General features: G+C 41.8%; 1 protein-coding gene across 1 annotated transcript in view; it reads left to right on the top strand.

The window, feature by feature from the left end:
* Positions 1–374: 374 nt before the first annotated feature.
* Positions 375–15985, top strand: part of col12a1b (collagen, type XII, alpha 1b) — a 111180-nt gene continuing 95569 nt past the window's right edge. Inside the window, exons 1-11 of the mRNA XM_076083963.1 lie at positions 375–815; positions 4799–4915; positions 6531–6694; positions 8123–8178; positions 9318–9649; positions 10188–10352; positions 10889–11062; positions 11731–12021; positions 12201–12803; positions 14945–15223; positions 15298–15573. Of these exons, the coding sequence (XP_075940078.1) occupies positions 749–815; positions 4799–4915; positions 6531–6694; positions 8123–8178; positions 9318–9649; positions 10188–10352; positions 10889–11062; positions 11731–12021; positions 12201–12803; positions 14945–15223; positions 15298–15573 (2524 nt within the window). The 5' untranslated portion in view covers positions 375–748. The remainder of the gene's footprint in view (positions 816–4798; positions 4916–6530; positions 6695–8122; positions 8179–9317; positions 9650–10187; positions 10353–10888; positions 11063–11730; positions 12022–12200; positions 12804–14944; positions 15224–15297; positions 15574–15985) is intronic.

The raw sequence follows: 15985 nt of genomic DNA on the forward strand, positions 1-15985 counted from the left end.
ATTATTTGATTTCAGGTAGATTACATATATTTTCTGCAGTTTTAAAGGATAACTTATTTCCAGACTTCTGTTATCTCTTAATATTCCAGTTACCATCCAATTTCAATCTGGGATAGTTTGAGTAACGCGTGGACTGTTTCTTGGCTTCGCGGTGCGTAATTGCGCACGATGCCGGGATTTGACGCTCGGTAATTCTGAACTTTGGGAAGACTTTGTCTCCGTTAGAGTGGGTATGCCTCATCAGCAGGTATATTAGATATTAATGCAGATGTTTTGCGGTATAATTACACCAGAATTTAAACTTCTTTAAGAAGGAAACTGAATCTAACAGAGAGAGACAGAGGAGACAGATTTACCTTTGTGCCAAGTTTTCATTAAACTTGGCACAAAGTTGCATTAAATCGTCTTTATTGGTAGTTTAAAGCTCATAAATTGACTTTATTTGTCAATACTTATAAATTCTGTCATGTAATATTTTTTTTTGTTGTCTGGGAAGCAGTTTTTTAGGAGCCCAAGGATCGTGGAGATATGCATTTTGGTAAATCTGCTCTGAAATTTGCGTTTTCTAGTGGATTTTAAACTAGATGTATATGCTAATAGATCCGCAGGAGGCAGGTGTTCTTGAAGGTCTCGTGAAGCCCTGAGGCTGCTGCGGGGCTGATGTTTAAAAAAAAAAAAAAAAGGTCTAACGCCTCCTTCGTCCGTCTCGCAGCTTCATTCATGTGCTGCTGAGCCAGAGGAGCTGAAGATGAAGAGCAGACTGTCTCTGTTGGCGGCTGCCCTCCTGGCACTGCTGCTGTCCTCCCAGGCCCAGGGTCAAGGTAAAGCCTCCTCTTCTTCCTCTTCCTCCTCCTCCTCTCTGTGATCCAACACATCTCACTTGAACTCCTCTCACCTCTGCCCCTTTTTCCCCTTCTGCCTCCAATGTGCAGCTGCATAATAGTCTGAATAAAAAAGAATCACGCAGAGAAAGACAAATGTGTGTTTTGTGAATTGATTTGTTTTTAACTGATTTGACTTTTCAGCCTCCGTTTAACCTTTTTGATTGATGATTCTGTCCCTCACTCCAATAATCCCAGTCCCTCAGGAATTCACAAGATTTCCGCATGAAGAGAAAAAACAGATATCTGCTTTGAATCTATGCATATGAGCTTTGTTTTGTGGTTTTAGCCATTAGTGTAACTTTCCCTAGAGCTGTGATGTAGCTAAAACTTCAAAGTACAATAAAATATGGCCTCAAGATGGTGAAAAGGCAACAAACATGAGGAAAAATCTGTTATATTGTTAGAAAAGCAGAATGGTTTCAACTTTTCTCCCCTAAAGAAGAACAAATCAAGCAGGCTGGTGCTTCTTTTATATCATTAATTAACATCTATCCGTGTTGAAAGACAGTAATGTATCTAAAGAACTATCCTAAAGAACAAGAAACCAGAAAGAATGTCGGTCTTGGGGTTACGTGGGGCATCTTTCTTAGACTGTAGTTTGATCTGTTTTACACCAGGAGGGGCCCTTGCTTATAATTCGACTATCTGTCGCTGGAGACATTTCTCCAGTTTCAAAAAAGAAGAAAAAAAACAAACCAGACGCCACTTGGCCAAGTTTCCTCCCTCCGTCTTTTTCTCCTGATGGAACGGAAAGACAAAATATGAGTTTCACATTATTTTCCAGAGGTTTTTGGAGGTTAGGAGAGGAGAAAAATCTGCTCCTCTGTGTCTCTGGATTTTCTCTCAGAATGAAAAACAAAACAAAAAAAGTGCAGTAAAAGCTCATCAAATCACCAGGAGGAGAATCAGGAGAGTTTCTGACCTCTTGTGACCTCTTTAACATCCCAGCGGGAGGGGGGGGGGGGCCTCGCTGCCTCTCCAGAAGTCACGGCAACCGTAATGGGGTCGTATATATTACACCGTGTGGAATACTTTGACGTGTTGAGGCCGGAGTTTAAAAGGCTCAAAACACCTCGAAGAGACAAAGAAAAAGGCCTCTGCTCTATAACTGCCCCATCTCAGGTGGAAACATGACACAATAAAAGCAGTTCAGAGCAGAGATCTGTGAGTCAAAGTAGAGCGAGTGAGCGTGGATGATGTGTGTTTGTACGAGTGTGTGTGTGTGCGTGTGTGTGTGTGGTTTAAGAGCTTTTTGGGGAGTTTTTGTCCCGTTTGGAAACAGAAGCAGCAGCCCGCGGCCCCTGAATTGACTCACCAGGTTGGTGGTTCCTCCATTTGTTTTGACGTCCTGTCACCCTCCCCAGTTAAGTCTCGACCGGGTCAGCTGACCCAGAGTCTTGGCTTCACGACAATATTTCACAATGATATTCTTCACTCTGACATGTTAAACTGGTTGGCGGTCTAGAAAATAAATACTGTAATCTTTAGAACTCTAGCTAGATACGTTATTATCAGCTTATGTTTTGTTTCTTTGAGTGGTTTTATTGTGTTTTATTGCGTCGCTTCAGGAGAATCTGTGCAGCTGCAGAGTTTCATAAAATGAGCTCAAACTCTGGAGCTCAGATTACCGTTGGATTACCGTTCCTCCATCATGAAAAGATTAAGAATCACACTCACGCTTTCCACCTGTTTCAGGTTGGACAAGGTTTCAGTTTAGGCCAGTGAGCGTTTAGGAAGAAGAGTTTTGAGAGAGAAGTCTCTAAAACGTGCTATTATATGCTATTAATAATACTATTATACATCAAAGTGGAGATAAACTGTTACCTTTTCATTTTGCAATGTGTCGTTTGTGTGTTTTAAATGATTAAGTGATCAACAGAGAATGGTAAAAAGAAATGCCTAATGTTCAAATCACTTGGTTGGAATGAAAATGAATTCGGAAGCAGATTATTAATGATGAATAACCCCCATAAATCACGACAGATTCCTCCTTTCTAGCTGGAAAAACAGATTTTTTGGCCTCTGAAAGCATCAAGCTGATTCAGAAGCAGGCGTGTCGTTAACATAGTTCAGCTGAACTTGTCATGAAGCTGCTTCAACTTGTTTAATTGTAGTTAATTGGGTTATTTTCTATTCATTTTAAGCTCTTTTTCGGGGCATTATAGCAAGCTAGATCTTTGGGCAGGCGCCTTTTTATTCGCTTATGATCTCGTTCTCAACCCCAACCTGAAGAATATCATTTTAAAATATTAAAATAATAATAATCTGTGGTCTTTCGTGTACATGGAAACTTTTTGTCCATTGCCCCAAGTTGTTGTAAACAACTTTTCATGTACACGTGATGCATGATATCCTCCATGTCCGTGATCACAAGTCCGACTTTAACCCGTGTGTACGTTTATCCTGTTTGTTGGTTAACGGCACAGAGACCAGCGGTTCTTAAATTAAAGCAGATCCTCGATGGATTCTGGAGAGTTTTTAACTGCAGCAAAGAGGAGAGGAAAGATTCTGTGATTGTATATTTAAAACAATGAGATGAGGTCTGGAGCTGAAGTAATTTAAGAACCTCTGGTGCTGATTTTTGGAAACATAAACAGAAAAAAGATGTACACAAGTCCTCGCTGACATTGTGTATTCTTTTATGAGGTTTGCAATGGAGACGATCAAAGTTATTGATCAGACCTTTACCCATTGTATAATCAATACTGGAGAGTTTCATCACATTTGTGTTATTGTTATTTGTCAATTCAACATCACGAGTTGGATTGAGGTCATGGACAGTCTGCAGGATGCCAGACGGTCCATGTTGTAGTTTGTTGGCGGGAAACATTTAAAAAAAATATTTTATGAAGTGGCTAATTATCAGAATACAAAAACTTCTTCCACCACATCAGCAGTAAAAGAGATTATTTTTCAGAAACAAAACACCAAAAATGTGTTAAAATGACTTGTATGGAAGCAAAGAATGGCCATAACTATGTAATTTTCAAATTGCAATACATTCATATTGATGTGCTTTGAATTTTACAAGAATTTATTTCAAGTTTCGAATTTTCAAAAAAACGAATCCAATTTAACATAACTGGCAGATGTAACGGTTTCCTACTGTTAGCTAGCTGCAGAACTAACGTTAGCTTGTATTCTTACGTTCAATAACTGCATTAAAATTAAATCGTCTATTTTGAAAAACCTCAGATTAAACTGGTCAACTTTTATTTAAAATTTAAGTTATGTCAAAAAATCAAGTGTCCATCTTGGATGTAAACACCATAACGTAACCTGATTGGACAGATGTCTAATTGGTTCCATTAAGACGTGATTGCTTTTCCTTCCTCGACTGGAGGAAGTGGGAATTTTCCATCTAATCGTTTGTTCAAAATCCAATAATAATCAAACTTTTTGACTCAACTTGAATATTTTATATCTGAAAAAAGCCAGTTCAATCTGGGTGTCTTGAAACCGTTTTATTTTATTTAAAGCCTTAAAAAAAACCTTGTCAAGCCTAAAAGTTTTGAAAGCTCAGAGATTGAAATTGAACTCGGTCTTTCTTTGCCTCCGTAGATCTGGTCAGTTTACATCCGCCCTGTTTGTGTTTCCTTCCTGAATGTTGTAAACCGCAGGAAGGTAATGTTGTGTTGTGTTGTGTTTGTTGTCTCAGTGTGTTGTTGCTTGAGTTGTCGACTGTGGCTGCTGGCCACACAAGCTCAAACGGAGGTCATTTCTTCTCTCCAAAATGGCTCCCCCCCAACATCTATTGTTTGCTTTGTCTTGTGTTGTTTGTTCCAACAGTGAACTTGTCAAAACTTCTTCCTGGAAGTGTTAACTGTTGGGGAAATCCTTTTATACCTCACATTACAATACATCCACCTCCTAAAGCTACGAGGATTAACTGTGTTTACTTCTTGTCTTCACAGTCGACCCTCCGACAGCGTTGAGGTTTAAGATTTTAAATGAGAACACAGTGCAAATGATCTGGAGCAAACCACAGTCGAGGATACAGGGCTACAGAATACAAGTGACCTCAGACACAGGTGGGTGCCCGTTAAACCTGCGAGTTATGTCCTGCCAAGCACAGAACATTAGAAGTGTCATAAACTCCCTCAGACATCAGTCCGCCCAGCAAGACTCAACACTCCTCGCAATTATCGGAAGATTTCTGCAGACACACGTTTGGCTCCAGGAGCTCTAATGATATAAAAAAGAAAAAAGAAAAACATTATCACTGCCATGGAAAAATTGTCAGCATTAGTTTAGCTCAAGAGTGTAGATGTCAAATCCATCAGAGTTCATTAAACAGCTGAGATGGTTTGGAAAAAAACAGCCAGAAGTCATCAGCTCAACACTTAACTCAGTGTGTGTGTGTGTGTGTGGGGTGTTTTCCTCCAAGGCTTGACGCTTCGTCTAAATGATCTCAATGCCTCCATGTACAATAATATTTGTAGAACAATAGTGTGCTTCCACTTTGTGGAACCAGTTTGGGAAAGAGTTTCTCCTTCAACATGCCAATGTTCCCATTCACAAAGCCAGCTGGTTGCACTAGTTTTTACTTTAAATTCAAGCTTCGGCAAGTTCTAGTTATTCGTTAAGTGTTTATTAAATGGAGACTTATGCATCACTAGTACATGGACTATTTCATACATAGAGATTAGCTGCTGCTAAATATATACACCCAGTAACAGCTGTTACATATTATGAAACGTTACTAAACTAGCTTGAAGTGACCAAACTACCGTTAGCTTTAATTACATTCAATTACTGTTAGCCTGCATCCTGTTAGCCTACATCCTGTTAGCCTACATCATGTTAGCCTACATCCTGTTAGCTATCTCAACTAGCTAACTGACGGGACTAATAGTCTATTGCATATTTTACATTTAATAACTTCCAGGTGTAACTTTCATGTAGATTAGCTAATTTAACAGATCGATGACAGAACCGATGTTAGTTTGCTTATTATTAAGTGCCGGGTAAACTTAACTGACAGAACTAACGTTAGCTTGCTAATGTAGGAGCTATTTCAACATTCCACATTTCAACACTTGATCAAAATGCTTAATAATAATCTAAATTTGGAAGACTTTAAGTTACATTTAACCACAATATACCTACAATATAACATGCCTACAAAATGGTATGGCAGTAACATTAGACTAAATGATTTGAAGGGTTCATTAAGAGAAACATAGTCTTTGCCACAAAAGTAATTCAGTGTCATTATTTCTAATCGTCATTGTTTAGTACAAGTGAAGGCTTAAGTTGTTAATGTACTTAATTTGTAGAAATGTGTTGGATCTTGTCACACTGATAATCCTGTAAACCTGAGCAATAAGCCTCTGAAATATCTCCACCAGTATCAACCAATAATACATATATACCTGTTGTCCATTTCATGCCAAGACATTTTTAAGTTTGATTTAATGGAAGACTTTTGTATCTAAGGGTTAAAATAATGTGTTTTGATTCATAGTAATGCGGAAAGATTTCATTAAATTGAATCAAACTGTTTACACGGCTCCTCCAGTCCTCGGGTCAACAGTCGGAATCAGGTTTTTCTGAAGCCCTGTTTTGACTCTTTGGAGAAATTAAGTAATGCAATAGTTTCCTAATGGCTTCCCTCTGACTTTGGTTTCTTTTGCATTCTTGTAGATGAACCAACAAAAGAATTTACTCTGCCTGCATCTGCGACTAAGACCTCCATCTCAGACCTGAGTCCAGATGTGGATTATGCCGTAACGATATCTGCGTACGCTGGATCGGAGGAGAGTCTGCCCGTCTCTGGCCAGCTCACACGTGAGTCAACGGGGCCTTCAGTGTGCATTCGTAAAGATTAGCACCAGACTTCCAACCAAATGCTTCGTGAAGTTTGTCTGCAGCTGGTCGTTTTTGGCAGGAAGTCACCAAGCTGACGACCTTCTTCACCAAACTGTCCGGTTAAAACAGAGACCAGAGTGTGCTTCTGCTATTCTGAATAATCAGTTTTTCGTTATTTTAGTTTGGTAGAGCTCTGGATAATAATGATGCTATCAAATAAATGTAGTTAAGTCGAGGAAACACCACCATTCAGTCGCTCTTCTTCTTTTTCTATTGCTAGAATGGATTGTACTTTGTTAAAAAAGGAAATTTTAATATCTTCAATTCCATGACGGATGATGAAGATCATGTAAAAGCTCCAGAACAGCTACTCAATGGACCAGATGTTCTCAACTGATTTTCCTGAGGTCAAGAATGAACTTTGAACCACGATATGGTAGAGACCTGTCAATCACCGTGTAGCCCCGCCCTAAAGCATCCCCTGCTTTATGGTCTGTTTGACTCTAAATGGACCATAATGTACTAAATGAACATCATGCTGTATTGAAGAAGACTTGAAACTAGAGATTGAGACCATAAACTCATGTTTACAATGTTTACTGAGGTAATAAATCAAGAGAGAAGTAGAGTCATTTTCTCATAGACTTCTATACAACCAGAGGAGTTGCCCCCTGGTGGACACTAGAGAGAATGCAGGAGGCAACCAGAGGCAACCAGACCTCAAAAGGGGTCTCATGATGACCATGATGGCTCACAAGACAAAAAAAGTCTAAAAACTTACAGAAAATCATATTTAATTCCTTGTTTTGCTTTAATTTAGTCTCTAAAGCTGGTTCCAATACATATCCACTGTAAGGCCATTGATGACGGTCATAAGTAGCTTCATTTGAAATCATCTCAAGCTAAATACAGTTTGGGAATCACTGATTTAGTCGGTCAGAGAGGCACAAAGAGGCAATGCATTTAATCTACGGATAAGATAGGACAAGAAAAGAGCAGCTGCAGCAGGTTAACAGACACAAATGTAGTGTATGTCATGGCAGGAGTTTGGTGGGGACGCCCGCTTGGCACCGCAACTAACACCGATGATCTGAAAAACCCTCCGAGCTCGGGAGATTTCCCTGACAAATTCTGTCGGAAACAATGACATCAACTTGTTTAGTTTTGCCATTTTGAAGTTTGTTGTCGGAGGAAATGTTGTACAAGAAAAATAAAACCTCCGATGAGAGAATTTAAATCTCATGTATGGAAAGAAAAGAAGAGTTTTTTGTCTGGTTGGAGTCGTCAGTTACTGGCAGAAAAGCGTCTGTGACATGACATTAAAATGAAGATTTTTGAGGATAGGCTGAGGAAAAAAAATATTGCTGATGATAGATTATCTGAATCATATCTAACATGAATTACATGATTGTGTTTTTGTCTTTCAGTTGAGTCAAGCGGCGGCACAAGAGGAACTTCCAGGAAACCAGACTCTTCAGATTCAGTCAGTGAGTCCTTTTGTTCATCTAAACCTTCATTTGACGAGGGGGGTTCACTCACTTGTCAAGTCACCGCTCCACTTTTCCACTTTTCCACTTTTCCACCGTCCTCAAACTTTCTTCCCCAAACTGCTGGGCGGCGTCCATTAAAACGCACAACACCCCATTGTACAGCAATAATCAAAATTAGGCCCCTCGTAAATCTCTGAAGTATTCGGTCATCGGTTTTGGTTCCCCTGCCGGCCAATTATGCCAGTGTGGAGGGAGCAGCGCATGCTCAGTGCGGGGGGGTCGTGGGTTGGGCCGGCTGCTGGGAGCTGTGGGACAACGAGCTGAGCGGAGCCCAGCCCTGAAGTGCTGAGAGAAGTGGAAACCATTACAGATGCTGGTTTACAAGAGAGCTGCTGATGCAGTTCTGCAGACGAGGACGAGTGCTGATTTTCTTTTTGCTTCTTTTGACGAGAGGAAAGTCACAATGAAAGTACGGAGAGTCCGGTACCGCCACCTCCAACAGCAGAGTCCAGTACAATCATACCTTGAGGATGTATAGTCCCAAGTTTTTCACCCAACTTGCCAAAACCGTAATTCTGCAAAACACCTGATTACTTTTGGTGCAGAAGTTTCATTATTGTCAAGATCTGGTTACTTCAATGCAACTAAAAGTGTCATACATGCTCAAATTTATTAAGGTAGTACTCAAAAAAGAAATACAAATTACACATATAAAGTACATGCTAATACTTTATTTAGCTTTTTTTCCAGTGAAGGAAGTGCTGCTGTGTTTTAGTATTGCACACAGGTTTTAGGGAGGTTGGCATGGAGGATGATGGGCGTACATAGCCTAGTGTAAACTTCACCAAAACACCAGTTTCATCCTCTGGGGACCACGAATCTCTGACTAAAACTCACGGCTATTAATCCAATAGTTGCTGCGATTGTAGCCCTCCATAGAGCCTTTAAGCCTGATTTAAAATATACTGACCAAACAAATATACAAACCGTCTTTCTGCTCCTCTATTTGAGAATCCAGATGAAATGGTTAAAGTTATCAACAAATGTTTGTTGTCATTTTTCTGGCACATTGCAAACTTAAAAAGTAGATTTTATGTAACTTAAAGTTAATTATGCATTTCTTTTTCAAAAGTCTTCTTCTTCTGTCTATTTATTGCCCCTCCCTCTCACTCCTCACCTTTTATTTTTTATTTTACCCAGAATGCTCTTTCAGCGCCATCGGCGACGTGGTGTTCCTGGTGGACGGCTCCTGGAGCGTCGGCAGGCCGGACTTCAGATACATCCGCAACTTTATCTCAGCGGTGGCCGGCGCCTTTCAGGTCGGAGCGGACAGGACCCGGGTGGGCGTGGTCCAGTACAGCAGCGACCCGCGAACAGAGTTCACCCTCAAACAACACGTGAGCCGACCCGAGCTGCTGCGCGCCATCGGCTCGCTGCCGTACAAAGGAGGAGACACCAAGACAGGTACGCGGTTCATGTCCTTTAATGTTCACTATAGTTTTACTCTATTATACTACGATACTTTAAATACTTTTTACAATTTTCTTAATAAATCGACTCAATATGTTTTGGTTATTTTTATTGTTATTTGTGCCACAAACAGTAAATCATGATTTGTTTTCTTCTAAATATCAATTTGTTTTTAAACATATTTGGCAGGTTTCGTGGAGCCTCAAGAATTAAAATTTCTGAAATAATAATAAAAATACCTGTTGATTGTATCTAAGGGACATAAATATAGATTTACATGTAAATACCTCAAACAAATCACATGTTACTCAACTCATGGCATCACAAACTCCAAAATGTTGCATTTTTTTACTCTTTATTCAGCGATAATGTTTTTCCCCTTTTTTCCAACTATAAATCTTTAAAAAATAATAACACCTTCATCGGTTTGTGCTAACGTTCTCCTCATTATTTAGTGAGCATGATGAAGAAGTGTTAAACCTACACCGCGTCGACCATTATTTAAAACCTAAACCCTGTCTCGTTGCTGCAGGCGATGCCCTCGACTACATCCTGAAAAACAGTTTCACCGAGGAGGCCGGGGCCAGGAGGGATTTCCCCAAAGTGCTGGTGATCATCACGGACGGCAAATCTGAGGATCCGGTGGAGAGTTATGCCAAGCAGCTCCGGAGCAGCGGGGTGGAGATCTTTGTGCTCGGTACGTAGCCAGAACAAGTTCATTACATTCCACATCTTACAGTTTCCATTCCTATTCAATGCTTTCTTAACTTGGTAACCAAAGCGGCTACAGGGGAGAAATTCCTGCGTCATTAACATTACAAGCGAGTGATAGCAAGTTTTATGAATGTTTACGCTCGGGCTCCACTGTCAGACTTTCCACACAAAGGATGCAGGAGCAGAGGTGTTGCCATGGTGTAAAGGAGGGCTGGCGGTTCAATAATAATAACAGATCAGATGGATAATTGCTGAGTGAAACATGAGAAATGCTCTTGCATGCACGAGTTACTGTTTAAGCGTGGTGGAGGTTTCTCAGGTCACATAAAGAGCTTGGCTTTCTGTCAGCTGAAGCTACATTTTAACTTAAAGTCACCGACATTGAAGTTGTGATGCTTTTGCAGGTCAACAGTGATACGTACGGAAGCGCTGAAGGGACAAACATTTGGTGATCCATTTTCTAAGTCTGATCTAAATACTTTAGTTTTTCCATAATTAGCTTTTCTTTGTCTGTTTTAGGGATCAAACAGGCGGATGAAGAGGAGATGAAGCTCATGGCCTCCACGCCTCACAGAAGTCACATCTTTAATGTCGCCGACTTTAACCAGATCAAGAACGTGCAGAGAGAGCTCGTTACTCAGGTGTGCGCTGGCGTCGACGATCAGCTCTCAGCACTCGTCAGCGGGGAAGAAGGTGAGATGTAAACACACTACTTTTATACACCTGGAGTTTTATAATGCAACGTCACAACTCCTGTCCTCTGTTGTCCCTTCGCACGACATGTTAAAGCAGAAGTTCACACAAATTTGCTTTTCTGTTGGGAGTTTTATGAGAAGATAGACACCACTCTCACGTCAGTGTCTGCACGCTAAATATTAAGCTTGTTAGCTTAGCTTAGCATAAAGACTGGAAACAGGGGGAATCAGCTAGCCTGGCTCTGGTCAAATGTAACAGAATCCACCTACCAGCACCTCTAAATCTCCCTTATTAACATGTTCTACGTAGTTAGTTTGATCCATAAATCTTTGATCTGGGCCAGGCTAACAGTTTCCCCGATTCCAGTCTTTATGCTAAGCTAAGCTAACCATCTGACTGGCTCCATTTCATATTTTACAGATTTAACAATGGTATCAGTCCCAGTGAGAAAACAAAGACACATGTTTCCAAACTATCTAACTATGATATCATGCAGTTATTTTTTAATTTTTTTATCCGATTGTCAATTTTTTGGAGCAAACGTTCTTTTTTTTCTTCAATTACGAGGCAAAGTTACGAGCCCTAGATATTCACCTTCCTATTTGCACAATGAGATTTGAGTTAAATCTCCTATAGTTCTGAGTCTGACTCTTGATTTCTTGCAGTCGTTGATCCGGTCTCCAACCTCCAGGTCCTGGAGGTGGCCTCAAAGTCCGTGCGGTTGACCTGGGACGCCCCTATGGGAGAGTCTTCCGGATACATGGTGAAGATGACCCCCATGATGGCCGGCGGCAAGCGGCAGGAGCTGTACGTGGGCCCGACCCAGACCTCAGTGGTGGTCAGGAACCTTTCTCCAGATACAGAGTATCAGATCAGTCTGTTGGCCCTGAGGGGCCTGATGCCCAGTGAGCCCGTCACCCTCATGCAGAAGACGCAACCGATTAAAGTATCAATGGGTGAGTACAAAATAGTTACAGAACAATCCCCAATAGTCAATTTTGGCTTTTTAGTAAGTTTGTAATACAATGGTGGTTCCTCCATTACTATGAACGTAATGATTTTCTCATGCATCAGGTCACTTTATGGAGTCAGTCAATTAAACCTTTGCATTGTGCTTTCTGTTTTTCCTATCTAGAGTGCTCTCTTGGCGTGGACGTACAAGCCGACGTCGTCCTCCTGGTCGACGGTTCCTACAGCATCGGTCTGGCTAACTTCGCTAAAGTGAGAGCTTTCCTGGAGGTGCTGGTGACCACCTTTGACATCGGGCGAGATAAGGTCCAGATCAGCTTGGTCCAGTACAGCAGGGACCCGCACACTGAGTTCTACCTGAACACTCACCACGACCTGGCCGCCATGGTCAAGGCCGTGAGGACTTTCCCATACCGCGGCGGCTCCACCAACACCGGCAGGGCCATGACCTACGTGAGAGAGAAGGTCTTCCAGACCACCAGAGGGGCGCGCACCAACGTTCCCCGCGTCAACATCCTCATCACCGACGGAAAGTCGTCCGACGCCTTCCAGGAGCCGGCCACCAAGCTGAGGAACGCCGACGTGGAGATCTTCGCCGTGGGCGTTAAGGACGCCGTGCGAACGGAGCTGGAGGCCATCGCCAACGAGCCCGTGGACTCCCACGTGTACACCGTGGAGGACTTCGATGCCTTCCAGAGGATTTCCAAAGAACTCACGCAGTCCATCTGTCTGAGGATCGAGCAAGAACTCAGCATCATCCAGCAGAGACGTGAGTAGTGTTGCTATAATCCTCTACGCTGACGACAGTGTGCTTTATTGTTGTTTTCGGGTCTAACTTAGATCTGATCAATTCTGTTTTTCTACTTATTATTTCTGGTTTGTATCATATTCTCAGAAAAGAAACCAAATCATGTTGAAAGCAAAAAACACCTCAGGCAAAATTAGACTGCAGTAAACACTTACAATATCATAATTAACAAGGTACTTCTGGTTCTTTCTGGGTACAAATGTAATGACAAATATAAATACTGTGGAATGTTGGCTGTTTTCTACTGGTTTTAGTGGGATTGTGTCTTTAACTGTATAGGTGGAAACTATGAATTACTTGCATGCCTATACTTAGTATACTGGCCTTGTTTAGTTTATGGCACAAGCTAGCTTAGCATAAACAAAGATGTATCACACATGGAGCACCAAACTGTCAGTTTATTGAGGTTTTTGTTCAAGCAATTAAATGAATTGTTCTTTTTTTTAAAAGGTTTGCTGAAGACTTAAAATGTCTTTGAGAAGAACTCTTAACTCACAATGATGTAAAACAACAGAAATATAGTCGTTAATGACCAGTTTTGTATAATTTAGTGCATATGAATGAGCTAACATTTATTTATCTTGCTAATTCCACATTATTTCAAAATATGTTCATTTGTTTGGAATGGCTGCTGGTCTTAAGTTCAGTTTCTTCAGCATAATGTCATCAAACATGGAGCGGTCGGACTCGGATACAGTTAGTTTGAGCTGTTCTTTGCATAAAGATATGTGTAGAAGAAAATACCAAGAAAACTCCAAGGTTCCCTTTTCTTTAACAACATTGAAATGCCTTTAATGTAATGACGTAGTCATGTAATGCGTTTCGGCATCAAGCCTTCGCCACAAAGTCTCAAGATCTCAAGTTTATACTGAAAAGCTAATCTTCACCTGACAATGAATTGCATGTTAGTTGTTTAAAGAGAGAGTAGCTTCTCTTTAAAGAACTTCGATGAATGCTTTTCATCAGACTCAAATTAACGTGACGTCATTTCTCTTTCACTACCAGTGGACTATTAAGATTTAGAGCTTTACAAACCAACATTTTAACAATCACTTATACCGCAACAGTCCGATGTAACTCCAACAGAATGCAGAGGAGCACCGACAGTCGTCCATATGCACACAATTACTGTCACGTCGCTCCTCTTCATCCGACCCTCCTCTTGGCCTCAATGTGTTCAACACATGTCCACCTTTTGATCTCTCAAGGGCAGAGTGAGTTCCTGCATGTGGAAATATTAGAAGAAACGGTGTCTGCAGCAGAGATGTCTTTGCGTTTGTTTAAACCTTAGCCGGAGCTCCAGATGACGGTCAGGTGCGTCGTTCCGTCACGTATCTGTAAACAAAAAATGAAAGATGCATTCTTTGTGCTGAAATTGATATCCGACCCCCCCGAACATCTGGTAGTCAAGTTTAAACAAGCGAGAGGAGTATGTCGCAAAACAATGCTGTTTCACCCACTTAACGCTCAGTATTAATCACTGTCTCCGCTCTGCCAAGAGCAGCTCCAGGTCCGCCAGCGGCACAGAGTGACTCACGCCAGCTTTGATTGGCGATTATATAATTCTTATATAATAATGAGTCTCTGTCAACAAAGAGAAGCGTACAGGAGCTTCACAGCTCTCCATGTTGTTTGAGTGGTGGAGCTGTCAGATGGTTCTAGATTCTACGTCTTTATTAAATGACACGTGGAGTTCTTCATTTATTTAATTTTTTAGTTCATGGATAAAAATACTTTTGGTTTAATTTTATCTAAAGTGGTATTCAGATGTTGAACATTCGTCCCGCTGATTCTCATTCGTCCATATGTTTCTCTAACATGAACTAAGATGAAGCTCAGAGGTTTCCTGCCAACTAAACTCAACTAAAGTAAAAAGATGAATGTTCTGTTAGATTAAAATCACTCTTCAGAGTTTCTGCGTGTGTTCGATTAAAAATCCTTTTAACTTTGTTGCCTTTGCTTTAAAACTCAAGACACGTTTATTTTTAGCGTCTTATTCCTTTCATGTTTTTTCAGCTTGATGTCTGGATGTTTTATCTGTTCTTCTGTCTTTTAAATGCTTCTATATCCATAAACTTACTGAGCCTCCACTCTCTCTCCAGGCCTGACCCAACCGAGGGCCCTGTCCTTCTCAGAGGTCGGCCCCAGGAGCTTCAGGGCCGCCTGGGAGATCGACGCCGCCGACGTGGAGTCCTACTTGGTTCGGTTCAAGCCGGCGGACGACGAGTACGGACACTACGTGTCCATGTCCGTGCCCGGGTACACGCTCACCACCGTCCTGCCCCGCCTCGTCCCATTCACCCGCTACGAAGTCAACGTTCACGCTCAGTACGACAAAGGGGACAGCTTGCCTGTGACCGGCTATGAGACCACGTTAGAAGGTACGTTGACTCGAGACGTTTATTCACACGGGATCAGCCGCTGATGCTAACAAACTCATTTACGTTTGCTGCAGAACTGGGCTCCGTGCACAACCTAAGAGTATCCGAGGAGACCACAGACAGCTTCAGGGTGTCGTGGCAGCCGGCTCCAGGAGACGTCACTCGCTACCGGTTGACCTATGAACCCGCGGGGGACGAGAGCTCGAGGCTGGAGACCACCACCGTTGGACCCGAGACCACGATCGTGCTGCAGGAGCTGCAGCCTAAAACCACCTACCGCGTCACAGTCACTCCCGAATACACGTCCGGCTCCGGAGGGCCGATGACGACAGACGGCACCACCAAAGAAGGTGACAACTTATTACTCTCTCATGAATTAGGAAAGAGCGTTAGACCAGGTGGTTCTGTTATTGTTGCAGTGTTAGGATCTACACAAAGAACTGTGGTACTTTGGACGTTTGGTGTGCAGTGGTGCACGGTCTGAAAAGTTTGGGAACCTCGGTTCAAGCGCACTCTTCTATGAAACCTAACTTATCTTGAAACTGCAGTGATTGAACCAAGGAAGCAAGTGTTCAAAGGGTTAACAGATCCCGATTGTTTGAAGCTCCACTCGGTGGCAAATCTTTGTTCCACGAGTTGAGTTTGAGTCCAGAAGTCATGGTTGAGTCACTGGTCCTGATCCACATCAGGTGTCTGCAGACGTCTTAAGATCATTCTGTGAGACAATAAAAAGTATAAAAAACTGCATATTTCAAATGAAGG

Source organism: Anarhichas minor, unplaced genomic scaffold, assembly GCF_050575085.1.
Source record: "Anarhichas minor isolate MPS153535 unplaced genomic scaffold, ASM5057508v1 ptg000136l, whole genome shotgun sequence".
Taxonomy (NCBI): Eukaryota; Metazoa; Chordata; class Actinopteri; order Perciformes; family Anarhichadidae; genus Anarhichas; species Anarhichas minor.